General features: G+C 41.1%; 2 protein-coding genes across 3 annotated transcripts; one reads left to right on the top strand and one right to left on the bottom strand.

Moving 5' to 3' along the window:
• Window positions 1-4,673: 4,673 nt before the first annotated feature.
• LOC143301803 (uncharacterized) lies at window positions 4,674-11,356 on the bottom strand. 2 transcript variants are annotated; one of them, XM_076616198.1, is made up of 3 exons: window positions 11,272-11,356; window positions 10,265-10,335; window positions 4,674-7,708 (listed from the first exon to the last, which is right to left on the bottom strand). In XM_076616198.1, exons 2-3 carry the CDS (start codon window positions 10,326-10,328, stop codon window positions 6,903-6,905), a joined length of 870 nt encoding a protein of 289 aa, XP_076472313.1. In that variant the 5' UTR covers window positions 10,329-10,335; window positions 11,272-11,356; the 3' UTR covers window positions 4,674-6,902. The 2 variants fall into 2 exon arrangements, with proteins under 2 accessions (XP_076472313.1, XP_076472314.1); XM_076616199.1 differs by having other exon boundaries at window positions 4,674-7,705.
• A 623-nt stretch (window positions 11,357-11,979) lies between these two features.
• Window positions 11,980-16,953, top strand: LOC143302041 (proteasome subunit beta type-6-like). Its single transcript, XM_076616530.1, has 5 exons — window positions 11,980-12,084; window positions 12,555-12,754; window positions 13,406-13,535; window positions 14,647-14,791; window positions 16,684-16,953. Exons 1-5 carry the CDS (start codon window positions 11,998-12,000, stop codon window positions 16,812-16,814), a joined length of 693 nt encoding a protein of 230 aa, XP_076472645.1. The 5' UTR covers window positions 11,980-11,997; the 3' UTR covers window positions 16,815-16,953.
• Window positions 16,954-18,769: the final 1,816 nt, after the last annotated feature.

The following is an 18,769-nucleotide window of genomic DNA, read 5'->3' as shown; positions in this document are numbered from 1 at the left end:
TACCTGGAAGAATGAATTGATGGTTATTTTTCTGGAAGAAAACTTTTTTTTTTCCTTTTAGTTGGCTTAGTGAGCTTTGATTCCTTGTGTATGTGGTGTGTTACACTTGTGGTGTTCTGTGTTTGTATAGTTGTTATATTCACACTGTGAGGGTGAAACATCTTTTACTGGTGTGGTGTCACAGTTAACTCTGCCAAAGTCTTAAGTGATTGAAAAAAAAAAAAGTTATTTAGGTGTATAATACAACAGACCGACAGAATTTCCCCAGATACATTAAGAGAAGTTTACAGGATATACTGAACAACTGAAGTGACAACTAGTCTTAAAGATCTAGATTATACTTTATCAATATACGTTATCTGGATTATTTTCAATGAATGTAAAAAGAAAAATGGTTTTTGATAACATGTTATGCAGTTTCAACAACAGTAACAACAGAAAAGAACTTTCTGCAGACAAGGACATATTTTTAAAAGCATAAACTGAAAAGACCAGAAATTATTGCTGGAAGACAGTAAAATTATTGTTCTTCAAAGATGACTTTTTCTGCAGACTTAATACATAAGTGGTAATTGGGGAAAGACCGTAAATTCTTGTTCTTTGTCAAAGTTTAACTCATTAGGGTTAGTTAACTCAGTAAAACGTTGCGCGTTTATGAATTTAATTTTTGGCAAGACTTCAGAGGAGAATAATCACTAATGTTGGTGTATGACGGAAAACAATCTGAGAACTGATTATTCATTGTTTAAAAAACAAACAAAAAAGAAGAAAAGAAAGTGAGAATTGTGCAAGCAGTTGTGATAAGCTGAAAACAATCAGGGGGCTGATTGATTAATAATGGAGAATAAAACAGACAGAAGAAAGTAAAGCAGAGAAGTTAGAGACTATGTAATTTGAACAAACACAGCATTAGATAATTAAAGTTTATTTCATTGTGACAGTCTAATTTTTCATCACTAGAAGAAGAAGAAAGAAAAGAAAAAAAGAGCAGAAGAGTGTTAAGTCTGTATTTTTGTTAAAAAAAGAAAAAAGAAAAAAAAAAGAGCTAATTTGTGGAATTTAATTTTGAATTTTTTCCCCCCATCACTTTAAGAAGGAAAAAAGGTACAAGAGAAGTAGAAGTAACTCGACTAAATCACACCTGAAGCTTTAATAAAGCTCTCCTTTCTGTTTTTGGCCCCTCACTTCAGGAGGCAGTGTGTTAACGGTGTCCACACACACTGGCGTTATTACTTAAGTGTGGTTCTGTATGGCATTTTGTGAAACAGTTGAGGTGTGGTGTTGTTTTTTTTACCATGGTTTTCATTCTCTCACAGGAAAGTGTATTGTTTTTTGAGTTTTTGGACATGATGCTTGCACCATTTTGGCTTAGAGTTGTGTAGCATGAGTTTGTTTTTTTTTCTCTTTTTTTTTTCAGAACTTAAGTGTGGAGCTGTTGTATTCTGGTGTGCATGGCTGTACTGATGTTTTATGAGTAAACATTTGACATTGACAACACAGAAAGGATTCTTTTTGAGTGTTTTTATCTTTTTGTGGAGAGAGAAAATGAATGACTGAATAAATCCTATTTGATTATAGATACAATAGATAGGGTGAGCAAAACCCATGACATAAAGGACATGGGAGACATTAATCATGTATGAAACAGAAAATTTCTTGATCCACCAACACTTATTATTATTTTATATTTCAGTTATATGTTATATTTGTAAGCATGCATTTACAAGTATGCACACACATGCGCGCACACACATACATGGTGCATGTCATGCAATTGCATGAATCTGTCAGGCAATAGCCAAAAGACAACTTAATGGGTTTCTTATCTGATATCAAGTGGTTATGCATCGCTCACAAACTTTTACCGCTCCAGAAATGAGCATAGCCAGTTTCAGCTGGTGTTGTGATGAAAATGATGCTGCTTTTCTGACCACATTGGAATTTAGTGTCTGAACAAATAGGATGATTTTCAAGAGAGAGATCAATGAGGAATTAGTGCAAGGACAACAATTATTAAAAAAAGGAAGAGAACAAAAGTTAATGGGTTAAAGGGTCCCATGCAAACGGTTAAAAGATCAGCTGAAACATCGACTTGCTCTGGCCAGCACTGATCACTGGGACCAGCTGGCTTCTGAAAAGAACAGCAGGAGAACAACCACCAGGAGTGCTGTGACCAACTTTGAAGAGTCCAGGAGGGAAGGTGAGGAAGAACGGAAGCTGCCTCCCACAGCTTCAGTCAATACCTGCCCTTTCTTGCTGAAGAGCCTGCTGGTCACGGACTGGTCTTGACAGTCACCAGAAAGGCCAAGGATTCTGCCAAGGACAGACTTCTTCCCATTGATCTCCTTATGGGAGGAAACATCGTTATCATTTTCATCATCATTAAAAGACGTATTTTGAAGTGTGTGGATTCATGACTGGAATCACTATCACATTAAACTTCATTCAATTACAAGGTGCCAGAGCGCACAGACTGATCCCTTTTTTTTTCTTCTCAAGGCCTAAGTGTGTTGGGTTACGCTGCTGGTCATGCATCTGCTTGGCAGATGTGGTGTAGCGTATATGGATTTGTCTGAACGCGTTGACGCCTCCTTGAGCTACTGAAACTGAAACTGCACCAACACATCTGTACTGCATAAATGCAGCATGTTTGTCAGGCCTTGAAAGCCTACCCAAAGTTTGTGTAAAACATTTAAATAAAAAAATAAACAAGTAAATACATTGAAATATTTGAGTCAAAGATACTTAAAAGGCAAATCATGGAAATAAAACAACAAAAACTGGCCAGTGAAACCACATACATGTGTGCAAATGATATGATAGGAAAAATTATATATAACGCTTATCCCTGGTCGACCAAGCTCTAAGCGCTTTTCAAATTTGAGCTAATTTGCACAACAGGTTGCCTACCTGGGTAGAGCCGACTGATGGCTGCCTTTGGGCGCTTACCATTCGTTTCCTGTGTCATGCTATCAGATTTCAGGCACGCACACATACACACTCAGACATGTAACAATTTATGTGCCAGACCAATTTTGTTCAATTACCCTGCCATGTAGGCAGCCGTACTCCATTTTTGGGGGTGTGCATGCTGGGCAAGTTCTTGTTTTTAAAAGCCACAGAATGCCGCGCTGACATAGATAACAGGATCTTTAATGTGCGTATCTGATCTGTGTGCATATACACATGAAGGGGGTTCAGGCACTAGCAGGTCTGCAGGATTGGAAAAATCTCCCCTTCACCCACCAAGCAGCGTTACTGAGATTTGAACCCTGGACTCTCAGATTGAAAGTCCAATGCTTTGACCACTCGGCTAATACACACACACACACACACACAGACATACATCACACATGCAACAATTTGCAGCCTCACAGACACCAAGGACCAACCCTCAACCTATGAACATACGTACCCAGGTCCCACCCTGCACACACACACATTGACACATTTTGTGCGGCTCACAAAATATACATAAAGCATTACTCTTAACCTTCTTCCTGCCCTGTGACACACAAGACCACACCACCCGAGATCACTGCCACTTACTGAAGCGTTGGCCTCGTGATAATGTGCTTAACTAGGAAGCGGGAATCCAAGGGTTTAATCCCTCAAACGAATGGTGATTTGAAGTCTCCCAGTGGTGACCTGGGTGCTAGTCAGTCAGATGAGATGAAAAACCAAGCACCCATATATGCAGTACGCACCAGCGCAGGTTAAAGAAACCATGGCAACAAATGGGCTGAAGAAACATTAACTCTGACATTAAAACAAATACACTAGCAGACAGAAAAAAGTGGCAGACTTGTGTGTAGTAGGGTAGGTATGGATCCAGTTGAAGCGACCAGCTCAACGTGTGTACTGTAAAGATAACAAGTCGTATGATAGTCAAACTTAGTTCTTTTGTTTTCAAAGGCTTTCTCCAACTGGTTGCATCAGGAACAGTTCTGCTCGTTCTTGTCAACATTTGAAATGGCAGGGGTGCCTGAGGGTAAATGTGAACGGGCAAGTATAACTGCAAATGATTGCTTTGGGTATATGTTGACAATTAAAACAGAAGCAGGTCTTGAACTCATTAGACATAACTTATTATAGGAACACTGCAGAAGACTATTGTATTGTTGGTTTTGATCTCACATGCACACAAACAGACATTTAAACACACACACCCCACACAAACACACCCTTTTGAGAGTGCTTAATAGCTGTGCAACATCGTTCGCAAATAGACTCGCGTCAAAATATCCTATGGTCTAATTGTAAACGACACTTTTTTGCAGATGCCTGTCAAAACTGACACTCTGATCTGTCACCAATATGCTTTCTTAAATTCTCCCAGCACTGGCACTGCTCATTCAACATATCCGATCAAATCAGCTATTTCAAACTGTGTCAAAGTCCTACAACTTGCTTCCACTGATTTTAGGATTTCGAGAACACGTTTGTTACTTTGGTCAGCAGCAGTGCGTGAAGAGAAGAAAGAGTGCAGAACCAGTCAGAAATAGCTGATATTTGACTGTTTCTTGGAAATGGCTATTCATCAAAGTATTAGAAAAAGGTTGAAGCAGATGTTAAATTGTGAAATGCAGCTGTTAAGAACGCTTCGAAGTGGGGCGGTATACCAATCGTTCGCAATTAGACACTGTTCGCAATTACTCATACCTACCCTATATATTTTTCTTTCTTTCTTTATTTGTTTAACAACTGGAATGTGACACAATTTGACAGACTTAAGCCCAAAAGACAGCATTCCTCCTATTACCATCAGCAGGAAAAATGAGAACACTTTCAATGATGGCCACAAAAAATCAACCCCCAGACACTCTTTAGTTTAATTGGAAAAAAAAAGATAATTACATGCCATACTTTCTTTTGTACAGAATATTCCCAGCACAGAAAGTTAGACTGTTAAATAAAGACAAAAAAGCCCACACACCCCAAGACGTGCATCAGGTGCCCACCATCATAATCTGAAGCAACTTCATCTTTCTTCACCCACCTCTTGTCACGTTTTCACAGGTTACACTGGGTTGTACATCCACAGGGACAACAAATGTCCTGACGATTAAAAACATAACAGGACATCGAAAACAATTGGCTGACACATTCTTCCAGCTCGAGTCTAAAGATGTTAATCAGCTATGACAAAAATGAACAAATTCATTATCACTCAATATCAGTATGTTAAGTTAAAAACACTCCTGTACTTTAAAGACAGTCAGCTGGATGTGATTGGAAATGAAGTCATGAAGATTAAAATATCCAAACGAAGTCTTGAAAATGAGGAATACGAGTATGAAGCCCTGAAAGTGAAAAACATAAAAAGGAAGCTGTGAAAATAAAGACTTTCTGAAACAAATGTTAAGATATCAATTGGCAGAAACTGCCTCAAGTGAGTGATGATGCTGGCCTTGTCACCACTGAACTGGAAATTTGGGGAGGATCATGTTGTTACCCAAGTTTGTCACACACAGTGTCTGAGATGACAAAGAAATGTATCAGATCATAAGCTCACCAACGACATATTAATGGGACATTTGTCCTCTTCAACAATGAAATTATCTAACATTCTCATTCTTTTATCAGTCTGCGACCCACGTCTCACACTGATGTGCACAGCTGCACACTAACAATGTTTTATCCGTCACACATCAGAACACTTCAATAACACAACATACACCCACAGCTTCCAGCACCCCCAATTCTGCACGCACAATATATACGTACCACATGATTTGCGTCATTTTAAGTTATTTAACCCTCTCTTCCCCTGCCCTCTCTACACCAAACTCCACTTGCAGTTGCATGCATGTTCACAGTCACAATTTTTGCTGCTTTATTGTTGAAAACACAACTATACCACCCGTTCCTATCCCACATAGCAGAAAACAGCTCACTGGTAAATTACAACTCAACATGTCTTTACACACACACACACACACACACACGCACGCACGGAGAAATGTTTGAAAATAATAGTTAGTTACATCCCTTCCTATCCCACATTGCATAAAAGTATTTCCTTGCACTACAACTCAACCTGCCTTCACACACACACACACACACACTCCCCAATGTCCTGACCAGAAGAATACAAGGATATTGTGTTGGAAGATGATGCACAAGACTTTAATCTGAACAATCAACAGCAGCAATGCAAATCCACAGAAAGTGTAGTCCAATGCAGAGTGTTTGTTCACAAAATATAATTTTTGAACAAATCTTATCTTAAATGTGTGCTCACAGCCTTGCTGTATCACACAAGAGTGGACATGGAGTGTTGGCCTTGAGGTAACGCGTCCGCCTAGGAAGTGAGAGAATCTAAGCACACTTGTTCGAATCCCAAAGTCGCCAGTGTTTTCTCCCTCAACACGAGTCATTCGGATGAGACGATATACCGAGGTCCCGTGTGCAGCATGTACATAGCGTATGTAAAAGAACCCATGGCAATAAAAGGGTTGTCCCTGGCAAAATTCTGAAGAAAATTCCACTTTGATAGGAAAACAAATAAAATTGCAAGCAGAAAAAAAAAGAAGAAAAAAAAGGGTGGCGCTCTTAGTGTAGTGACACGCTCTCCTTGGAGAATTTCATACACAGAAATTTGTTGTGATAAAAAAAGAGAAAGGCAATGCAATATAATAATAAATACATTAATAAGAGTGTGCTGATCATTCAATGCACAGACACCACTTTTTCCTTTACCACTCAACTGCACATGACTCTAAAGATTACAGAAATACTTGATCATTTTTTCTCCTTCAGCCACCCATCATGCCTGTGATCGAAGAAGAACACTTTTCTTCTGTTTCACACGAATTTTAATCAGTTCTTCTTTAATGACGGCAAAGGTAAATGCTCACACATACACACACAGAGACTAAACATAACACATTCCTTGTCACTTATTTTCTCTCCAGCACGTTGATGAAGAACCCGCCCTTCCGGGCCTTGTCCAGCTCTTGCTGCACCCAGTCCCTGGCGTTGAACGACTCGCCCCAGTCCTTGATCTTCGCCAGCCGCGCCTGGAACACCGCCTCCTTCTTCTTCCGCCTGTCCCGCTTCATCTTCCGCAGCGTGAACGCCATGCGCTTCCGGAACTTCTTCAGAAGGTGCCGCTTCATCTTCTTCCGCCGGATCTTCATGATCATGCGAGCCTCTTTCGGAGCGTTGGTGGTTTCCGAGCTGGTCGGCTCAGAGATTTCGGCTGATGAGTTGGAAGCTGGGTCGATGATGTGGGAAACGATGGCTGAAGTCTGGGGCAAGTCGTAGGAGGGGGTGGTGAGGGGGAGCTGCTCCAGGATCACCAGTTCCGGGAGAGCTGATGATTTTTCCGACGGGCAAACGTACTCCATGTGGTCCCGGCTTGGCCACGAGGCCAGACCCCATCCGCCCTTCACAGACACACGCGGCTTCACGTCAGCATGTAAACAAAGACTGGAGAAACTGGAAGAGATATCGACTTTAGTGTCTGCCTCCTTCTGGTAACACTGTCCTTCAACTTCCACGCTGGTCTTTTTCTGGGTTTTTTTGTGAAGGCTTACACTGGAGCCTGTTTCCTCTGTGTGAAAACAGGGTAGGGGTGGGGGTGGAGGTGGGGAGGTCTGGGAAGAGGCGGACAGGGGGCGCTGCGGGAGAGATGACAGCTGGCGCTGATGCCCTAGTGCAGCGACAGACCCGTTCAGCAGATCTCTATGTCCTGTGCTACCTGCTGGGAAAGGCAGAAAATATGAAAACAATAATAATAATAGAACATTTATATGTTTTTAAAACCTCTCAAAGCACTTTACAGCCCCCCACCCCTCTCCTCCACACACACACACATCTCATCAATAACTTTAATTTGAATAATCTGCTCAAAACAGACTCACAAACTAAATGTAACTTGTGCACTCATGTGGTGGGAACTCATTATGGCATTCAACAGGTACACATACATACACACACACACACCCGCATGCATGCACATACACAACACATGTACGCACAGACACACACATTCAAGAGGGCACTGCAATCCATTAGACTAAGTAACGGACGCATTCAAACATGCATGTATACTAATACATTCTTAACCATGTAAACACACAAGCATATATGCAAACACAAATGCACACACACACACACACACACACAATCTATGCTGACACAAATATGGGCAACTTTCTTCATAAACAGATGACATTTGACCTATTGCACACACATCCCCTCCCACTTGCTCACAATCAGACATGGCAAAAGCTGTAAGCCGGACAATTGTTCTCATCATTTCTTGTTGCTCCAATCATGACCAGTATGTGGAGTGATGGCCTAGAGGTAACACGTCTGCCCAGGAAGCGAGAGAATCTGAGTGCACTGGTTCGAATCCCGGCAGAGTCACCAGTATTTTCTCCCCCTCCACTAGACCTTGAGTGGTGGTTTGGACGGTAGTCATAAGGATGAGATGATAAACTGAGGTCCCATGTGCAGCATGCACTTCGCACACGTAAAAGAACCCACGGCAACAAAAGGGTTGTCCATGGCAAAATTCTGTAGAAAAATCCACTTCGATAGGAAAACATAAAAAACCACAACTGCAGGCAGGAAAATATACAAAAAATGGTTGGCGCTCTGTGTTGCATCATGCTCTCCGTGAGGATAGCAGCCCAAATTTCACAGAGAAATCTGTTGTGACAAAAATACAATACAATGCAATACACTTAAGTATTTTGCTTGACTTTTGCTCTGAGACTTGGGTAACCCCATCTGCATCAGCCCTGGCACCACCTTTCTGTGTACTGTCTCCAGTGATCTGATGATCAACATCATTTTTGTGTGAAAGTCAAGCATCGTTTATTCTTAGACAGCAGCATGTACTTGTCAAATTTGCTTGCCAAACTTGTCAAGTTTGTATACATGCAAACACAAATGCAGACACATGCAGACAGACACACACACACACACGGTAAAAATAAATGTTGAACAATGGAATACATATATGGAATGGAGTCCTTTAATTAGAGACTGCTTGAACAGGAATCACGGAATGATTTTAGATTTGCTTTAAAAGATGTGAGTGAAGGACTGTGGCGTACTGAAAAAGGCAGTGAATTCAATGTCTGTACAGCTGAAAAACTGAAGGCTCTCCTATCACATTTCTCTCTGCTCAGTTTCAGTTTCAGTAGCTCAAGGAGGCGTCACTGCGTTCGGACAAATCCATATACGCTACACCACATTTGCCAAGCTGATGCCTGACCAGCGGCGTAGCCCAACACGCTTAGTCAGGCCTTGGGGAAAAAAAAAGAAAAAAAAAAGGGGAAGACTAAGGATTACATCATCAGCAGAAGAGCGGAAAGACCTTGAAGGGACATACATATATATCTGCTTAGAAGGTCAGAAATACACTGCGATGCAGTTCCAGATATTACATGAAAACATATGCATACACTGTAGCTTATATCCAGATGTTAATTCTTTGACGACAAACCCTGTTCCTGAATTCATTGTATGTGTTAGTATGATCCCATCAATGAGACAGAGTTAGGCCCTCTAGCTTAGCAACCGCTGTATTTATAAACGCTTCTGTGAAATGAACTTTATCAAGATTTGTGATCCACACTCATACACAGATACACAGAAAAATATCATATAATTATGATATATATGGGGTCGGTTTTCCTTTCCTTTCTTTACCTCCCTCTCTTCTTTGTTCAAAACTGCTGTGGATGAGAGACCACATGCCATTAGTAACTACTAACTTGACTGGCCTCTCCAACGTCATCCACAGCTCAGGGAAGAGGAAAAGGGTTAGATAAACGAAAGTGATAGATGGATAACATCACTGAGTGGACTGGATAGACATTTCTATCATTATTCATGTGCTCAAATCCAGGCACTAGCGCACCACTGTGACAGGTGGAGACTTACATTGTGGTGTTCCATCATGCCTGTACAAACCTGGAGGGTTACGGGAGTAGTAAGCAGCAAGTATCATACATGTATCAATGATGATAGCAGGTAAGGTATTGGACTTGTGATCCAGTGTTCACCAGTGATCAGGGTTTGAGGCCCCATTTCAGCACGGTGTTGTGTCCTTGAGAAAGGCATTTCACTCCAGTAATCTTCACTCCAACCACGTGTGAATGGGTTCCTGATTTAATATTGGGGAAGGTTCAGACGATGGAAGGAGAGGATTGGGCACCACCTTTTAACCGTTAATGTACTGATTAATTACTATAGTAGCAGTTACACTCTTTACAAATTTGGTAATTTCCTAGCGCTGACTGACCTGACAGCTTTACACGCCACACTGAACGACACAGGTTGTGGAAAACTTTGCCCTGGAGAGCCATCTTTAACCTGGAACAACATTTTCATCATCAGTAACAGCTTTCCACTACAGCTTAAAACACAACTGATGACATAGGCTATAAAGATCATTTCAATTTTGTTCAAAATACTATATTCATTGCCATTGGAGCAATTACACAACTAACTAGATGCTAAAATACTGTTGTTGTTTCTATTAAAATCTGCTTTAAGCTTTGCAAAAACAAACAAACAAAAGTTTACACATGCTAAAACTACTGTTAGTATACATACCCAATGATGAGCGAAAATCAACAAATACGAAGAAATGCTATGCACAGTATCCATTTGCTCACTTGCATTGCCATTAATGTACAAGTCTTTCCTTGCAGGTTCCAAACTCCTCCCACCCACACATGTTGTGTTACACACAACAATGACTCTTACACATGAATGCACACAAAAAGAAAAGCGTATGCTGTCACAAGAAAGCACAATACAATAACTTTGAATAAGTCAACAATAACGGCTGGTGGTCTAACTTCCAGTACACTGACAGCGCCAAACTTACCATATTTGTGCAATCATGATAAGAAATCAAAATCTAACAACGTAACAATAACACAACTCTCATAAATGAAAACTCTTTAAAATAAAATAAATACACACATTCAAAACCACCCGAAGTCCTGTGATCCATTACTTTAAAATTCAAAATCAGATGAAAAATTACATGCGAAAAGGACTCATGTGTGCTTCATGAAAACTATTAAAATAGAACTAGGAGGAAAATCGTAAGTTTTATTTTATCACTTTCCGAATGTTCCAACTTGGATTCATAGAGTGACCTCTGGAACAGGGATGTGCGGCTCTGAAAATAAAATCACAATCAAGATAATTTCTCTTCCGATTATAACACCCTTACGATGCTTGCAAAACGAACCATACAATAGCTTTGAAAACAAACTGCTGCATACAAGCACTTACAGGTTAAAAAATGACCGCCGTGGTCCTGTCAACAATATTTTTTGTGGTGGGACTTCATGTGCAACATGTCCCAAACGAAGTTCCCTCCCCTGAAGAAATTCTCTTCTCTTGGCTATTGACACGATGCTCTAGATTGTTAAAAGTACGGTTGTACAAACAGTTTTACAATTTCGTACACGCACGCGTGTATGCACATACAAACACACGCGTGTGCGCTCTCGTGCATCCATATGCACATTCACGTACATGTATACTCATACATGAGCACACACTTGTACTGAAACACAAATACACATGCAAACCTGAACACACACACTGGGGCATGGACATTTCTGCGCACGCATGTATGTACGTAGTGTGTGTGTGTGTGTGTGTGTGTGTGTGTGTGTGTGTGTGTGTGTGTGTGTGTGTGTGTGTGTGTGTGTGTAAATCTGGCAATAACCAAGACACTTTTTTAAAAAGTAATTAGTGTGGTCAATCGTTTATTATGTTGTTGAGTAACATCTGCTGAATATTCAAAATTATTTCAAAATAGCTGACTGCTTCATATGTAAAAAATCAAACTTTGGGCACATGCACATGTGTAGAAGCATATTTCAGTTTGACCGTCACAATCAAGCGAGGAAAAGAAAGGGTAACTTTGTCGTTTTACAGCGGCGACCATGCTTATAATCACATAATATGTCGTGAATGCATGAGTGATCTCCCTTGAGTTACAAGCGAAAGATGGCTACGGCGGCGATGACAAACATATTTCCAAGCGATCAAATGGCACAAGTTGCAGGACTTCGCCCTGGCGAAGTTACCACAGGGGTGAGCAGCGTTTGTTGCTTATATACTCTACAAACTAAAATAAACCATTAGATTAGTAAAAGTTTTGTAAATCAAAGTTGATGACTCTACCGGCGTCCGTAGTGATGAAGAAAAACTGTCTGCTGCAGTGCTGCTGCTGCTGCTGTTGGTGACAGACTGATTATCATACTGATCGTTTCTTTTCACGTATTAAAAAGAAGATGAAGAAGAAGAAGAAGAAAAAAAAATCGAATTTAATTATTTTTTGTTTCACACACACACACACACTTGTGCACACGCATTCACTGATTCAGATGCACTTTGTTTTGTAGTTGTGATGTTAAATTACTACAGAAGACAAAAGAAATATATTTTACTTTCTGTATACCAGTATATGATATATGGCATATTATATATGTATATCATTTTCTTCTTCACTGTCATGTCACTCACTCACATCCCTACCACCTCTGCCACCTCACCCCCCACAGACAACCATCATGGCGGTGGAATTCGCTGATGGCGTCGTCATTGGTGCTGACTCCCGCACGACGACAGGATCCTACATTGCCAACCGTGTGACAGACAAACTGACCAAGGTCACAGACCTCATCTACTGCTGTCGCTCTGGCTCGGCGGCAGACACTCAAGCCATCGCCGACATTGTCAAATACCATTTGGATTTCTACCGGTGAGTGGTGGAACAGGGGGTGGTGGGGATGAGAGGGGGTAGAGTTGTTGATCAGGGCTTCCTCTTACCTGCTGCTGCAACAGCAACAGCAACAACAACAACAACAACAACAACAACAACACACACACACACACACACACACACACACACACACACACACACACACACACACACACACACACTATCTGTATTTATATGTCTATCTATCGGTATATGTTTAGATAGATTGATAGACTGATTGATAGATATATGCATGCATATATGTATACTTCACCGAATAACACTTGAAAAAACAAAACAAAAACCCCAAAAAAACAGGATGTGTGAAACAGAGAAGACACTGACCTAACAAGTCAGAATCTTTATTATACATTGTTTTTATGTGATTGCCCTTGCCCACCTCCTTAAAGCTGAAACCTAATTGGCTGATTTGGATTTGATTTTTCAGTCCTTGTGGGGTTTTCTGAAATAGATTTTTCTTCTTGCTTTGTCTTGTCTTGTCTTGTATTGCCTTGTTTTGCCTTGTCTTGCCTTGCATTGTCCTGTCCACTGCTTTCAGAATGGAGATAGGGGTGTCTTGCCTTGCCTTGCCTTGCCTTGTCTTGTCTTGTCTTGACTTGTTGTTCTTACCTGAACCTGTCCACTGATCAGAATGGAGATGGGGGAGGAGCCGCAAGTGGAGACAGCCGTCAACGTCTTCAGAGAGCTTTGCTACGATCACCGTGACAACCTGTCTGCTGGCATCATTGTGGCTGGCTGGGACAGGCGCTTCGGAGGACAGGTAAAAGTCATGACCTCCTCCAGTCCATGCTGTCTAGATTTGAAAACCTGATGCTTGATACCCTGTGTGTGATGGGCCTAAGAAATCAGCTGACAGTGAATGAAGGCTAAAAGTGAAATTCTATAGACCCAAAATTCACATGTGAACTTCACACAATAAAAAGAATTTGTATCAGCCTTTTTGCCATTTGCGTAGACACATTGATCTGAGCATCGCACAAACTCTGCACGGACTTCACTGCAAACATTTTTTCACTTGCAGGTTTTACCAGTCTTTGGGCAGATCTTTTCTCAGCTGAGACCGTGTTTGATGAGATCCCCCTCCACAAGGACCTTGAGCAAATTGTTCCATTGTTAGTCTCATGTATTTCATGAAGAGATCTTCAAAAGCAAACTTCTAAACCAGGTTGTTGCAAGCACCCATTTGCTGCCTGAGCTTCAAAGTGCTGTTCACCCCAAAATTGATACATGTTTGCTCTTTGTTTCACATTTCTCCTTAGGACTGCATTCAAAATCTCTTATTTTTGATGCAGTGTTTGCTTTCAGTATACTGGTGCCATGGTTTTATTTCAAACCGGCACGTACATTTTGGGTCTGTGGATGGACAGCTCTTTGTTTTTTTCTTGGCTTGCAAATTTTGCATGAGTTCATGGCTTGCAAATTTTGCATCATTTTCTTGGGTCTTTGGAATTTCACCTTCAGTAGGGGTTCTTCTTCTTTGTTCGTGGGCAGCAACTCCGACATTCACTTATATGTACACGAGTGGGTTTTCACGTGTATGACCGTTTTTACCCTGCTATTTAGGCAGCCATACTCCTTTTTTGGGGGGGGTGTATACTGGGTATGTTTTTGTTTCCATAACCCACTGAACGCTGACATGGATTACAGGATCTTTTAGGTGTGTATTTGATCTTCTGCTTGCCTATACACATGTAGGGGGTTCAGGCACAAGCAGGTCTGCACATACGTTGACCTGGGAGATTAGAAAAATCTCCACCCTTTAGCCACCAGGCGCTGTTGCCGAGATTTGAACCGAGGATCCTTAGATTGAAAGTCCAACACTTTAACCACTCGGCTTTTGCGCCTGTCAGGTGGGGTTCAAACTGTTTCAGGTGTACTCTGTTCCCATTGGAGGGATGATGCAGCGACTGCCGTTCACCATCGGTGGGTCAGGCAGCACCTACCTCTATGGCTTCGTGGACGCCCAGTTCAAACTGGGCATGAAAAAGGAAGAGTGTCTCAAGTTTGTGTCCAGTGGTGAGTGTGTGTGTATGTGTGTGGTTGTGTGTGTGTGTGTGGCTGTGTGTGTGAGTGTGTGTGTGAGGGTGTGTGGCTGTGTGTGTGTGTCTGTGCGTGTATGTGTGTGTGAGGCTGCGTGTGTGTTTGTGTGGGGGTGGGTGTATGTCAGTGGGTGTGGGTGTGTGCGGGGGAGTGAGTGTTTATTTTTTCTCAGATATGACAGTTTTGAGGTGTTTTAAAAAATATATATATATTTAATTGAGCAGTCTTGATAATATGACTCTGTGCAGTAAGTCAGCTGGACAGTTAGCTCCAATGCCATTGTCAACCACAGTTTTCAGGAAGTGTGTTTTCTGTAATCAAAAGCATGCACTTTTGCTTCATTCTTGTACTCTCTTAGATGTTGGACTTGTGATCCAGTGTTCTCCTGTGCTAGGGTTCAAGGCCCTGTTTGGGCATGGTGTTTTGACCTTGGGGGGGTGGGGGGGAAGGCACTTTATTTCCGTGTTCCTCTCTCCACCCAGGTGTGAATGGGTTAATAATAATAATAATAATTATTTTTATATAGCTCTGAATCTTGTGCAGAGTCAAATCAAAGCGCTTTCGCACCAGTCATTCAAACGCATGCATTACTCTAAAACTGGAAGAGAGAGAAAAAAAAGTATAAAAAAAAGTTTTAAAACAGCAGGAGAGGATTGGGGCCCCCACTTCCCTGTGTGGATCCCTATATATATATATATATATATATATATATATATATATGTATGTATGTATCTCTCTCACTGTATATATATGTATATATATATACACACTGGATGTTATTGACATCTTTTTTGAAAGTGATAGAGGCTTTGCCTTTCTTGTTGCAGTAATAACAGCGACTCATATTCCGCTCTTCATGCATCCATATTGTTCAGGAAGTTGTGTTCTGCTATCAGAATCATTCTCTTCTGCTTCATGAATGCTTGTTTTTTTTCTTTTTAGAAGATTCTAAGATGCTTTATTTGTTCATTCATTCAGCCATGTGTTCTGCAATCCAGATCATTTTCTTTTGCTTCATGAGTGCTTGTTCTTTCTTTGAAAACAAATGTGTTTTATTCATTCATTCTTCTAAAGAGAACTGTGCAATAAGCAACCATGTAACTGAATGTCTAGTCGTCACCCCCATCCATATGTAATGTGCAATGTATGGCATATATTTAAGTGAGCACGCATGTTGATGTGGTCTGAGTATGTGTGAGTGTGTGTAGGGTGGGTGGGGATTGGGTTGGTGGGTGGGAAGGGTGTGGCTTGCGTGTGAGCAAGCGTGCCCATGCACAAGCACTTGTATGTGGAGTGATGGCCTAGAGGTAACACGTCCGCCTAGGAAGCGAGAGAATCTGAGCGCGCTGGTTCGAATCACGGTTCAGCCGCCGATATTTTCTCCCCCTCCACTAGACCTTGAGTGGTGGTCTGGACGCTAGTCATTTGGATGAGATGATAAACCGAGGTCCCGTGTGCAGCATGCACTTAGCGCACGTAAAAGAAGCCACGGCAACAAAAAGGTTGTTCCTGGCAAAATTCTGTAGAAAAATCCACTTCGATAGGAAAAACAAATAAAACTGCATGCAGGAAAAAAAAAAGAAACAAAAAAAAGGGTGGCACTGTAGTGTAGTGACGCGCTCTCCCTGGGGAGAGCAGCCCAAATTTCACACAGAGAAATCTGTTGTGATAAAAAGAAATACAAATACAAATACAAATGCGTCTATAATCCTACTGTAATTGTGTTTGTATGTATGTTTTACAATTTATGCACTGTCCCCCCCCTGCCCCCCCATGCCCCTCCCCCTCGCCTTCCCAGTATTCCTTGTGACCACGGTACACTTGGTAATAAAGATCTGTTCTGTTCTGTTCAATTCTGTTCTTATCAGCTGTGTCCTTGGCCATCAACCGTGACGGTTCCAGTGGAGGGATCATCAGGATGGCAGCCATTACCAAAGACGGCGTGGAGCGGTTCACTCTGACAGGAGACCAGATACCCAAGTTCTTTGATGATTATTAAGTGGACTGAAGGACTTTGTCGTTAGCTCATCATGTTCATTTGTTATCTTGTTGAAAATTTAATGGATGGAAAATTATTTCTTTTGAGTTGTTGTTTTTTTGTGGTCAATTGTTTGAATAAATTGAGTGTGAAAGCTGAACTTTTTGGAAGGTTTGGGTCTTTTTGTCCCGAATGTGGTAAGTGAGAGAAAGTGCTGTACTTTTGGATATATGTGTAATTAGTTTCAATTTCAGTCTTAAGGAAGTGTCTGTGTGGACAGATCCATGTGTGTTACTCAAAATCTTCAAAAAACCCAACAAAAATCGTGTTTAATAAGAGACATTTTCACCTTCACACACAAATGATTATGTATGCATACCTAGTATATCCATATTGAGAATTTTCTGTTTTTGGTTGGAGCAGATAATGAAGTATTTTGAATCGAATATTGATTCTCCGTTTTTTTGTGTGGGCTTTTTTTTTTTTTTTTTTTTTTTTTTTAGTTCGAAGAGAATATTGAACCTGAAACATGAACAGTAGGAGAACCATTCACAGTAAAAGCAAAAAGCTTCTGTAAAAAAAAAAAAAAGCAAATGGCTCGATTTGGACAAAAGAAAGAAAGATAGCTCAGTCTGGAAGAAGACTGAACATGAATGAAAGAGGGGATGGATTAAAGAAACCCGAACTGAATAAAAGAGGGAGTTTAGTTCCAAAAACTGAATTTTGATAACAACCAAAGGGGACTGAGCTCCAGAAAACAGACGTCTAACAAGAGAAAACTGAAGTTGAATAAAATAACTGAAATTCAGAAAACTCAGTTTGAATAAAAAAACAACAACCAAAAAAACCCCAGAGAGGTACAATTCAAAATGTGTTTTAACCCCTTAACTATTGAACGTTGGTGAAATAACGTTGTCTGACCACACTTGCCAGTGCTTCACTACGTCATACGATGAAGCATCCTCCCCATAGTCTCTTTCATCTCATCAAACGTCTCCCTTGGTGTGCGGCCTCTCAAGTACAGAAACCTGATGACCGCTCTGTATTCCACTGGCTTCATTATGACACCTGTACTCCACCATAGCACCTGTAAAAGAGAAACTGTTAGGAGTTCAGATATGCAAACTTTTACGTGAACTATAGAAATATTGACTATTATGTTTGTGCAGTTTTAGCCTCCTGCAATAACCGGAAGTAAGACAGGGGAAATCTTGAATGGACATCCCTCGTATGAAAGAAAAAAAGCTAGTTTGTTGGCAGCAGCAGTGCCATGGGAAAGTAAACTGCAAATTTGACCTTCTGCACGTAACTGACATGACTACTAATGAGGTTGCTGCTGGTGTTGGTGGTGCTACTACTACTACTACTACTACCACTGCTGCTGCTACCATACTGCTGCTGCTGCTGCTGCTAGTATCATAGTTGTCACTGCTATTATACTGCTGGTGCTACTGCTACTACTATGACTGCTACAGCTATACAGGTGCAGCTGCTACTACCGTGATTGCTGCTGCTACTGCTTCTGCTGCTGGTGGCTACTACAGCTGCTTCCGCTGCTACTGATATTGTAACTGCTACTGCAACTGCTACTATTTACACCACTGCTGCTTCCACAACTGTTGCTGCTGCACAGTACTCTACCTGCTGTTGCTAATGATGCTTCTACTGCTGCATGCTTTTTGTGTGTGTTTTTTAATGAAATAGGCATAGAAGCTATGAAAGTGTCCTGGACTACGTAGATACGCTATGGTGATAGAAATCGCTTCAGTAGTTTTATGATAATAATCCCTGTGCACAGATGGCATGACAAACACAAATTCAAAACTCTCGCTACACCGCTTCCCCCCTGCTTCAAAGGAATGCTAAAATGAATAGCTGTTGTTGTTTTTGTAGTCTTTCTTTGTTACTGAACGCTTACTTTCACATTATGTGTGTGTGTGTGTGTGCGGGTGTGTGTGTGTGTGTGTGTGTGTGTG

The sequence above is a fragment of the Babylonia areolata genome, chromosome 28, assembly GCF_041734735.1.
Source record: "Babylonia areolata isolate BAREFJ2019XMU chromosome 28, ASM4173473v1, whole genome shotgun sequence".
NCBI lineage: Eukaryota > Metazoa > Mollusca > Gastropoda > Neogastropoda > Buccinidae > Babylonia > Babylonia areolata.
Note: the sequence above shows the minus strand (reverse complement) of the source record. Positions and strands in the feature narration are given on the sequence as shown.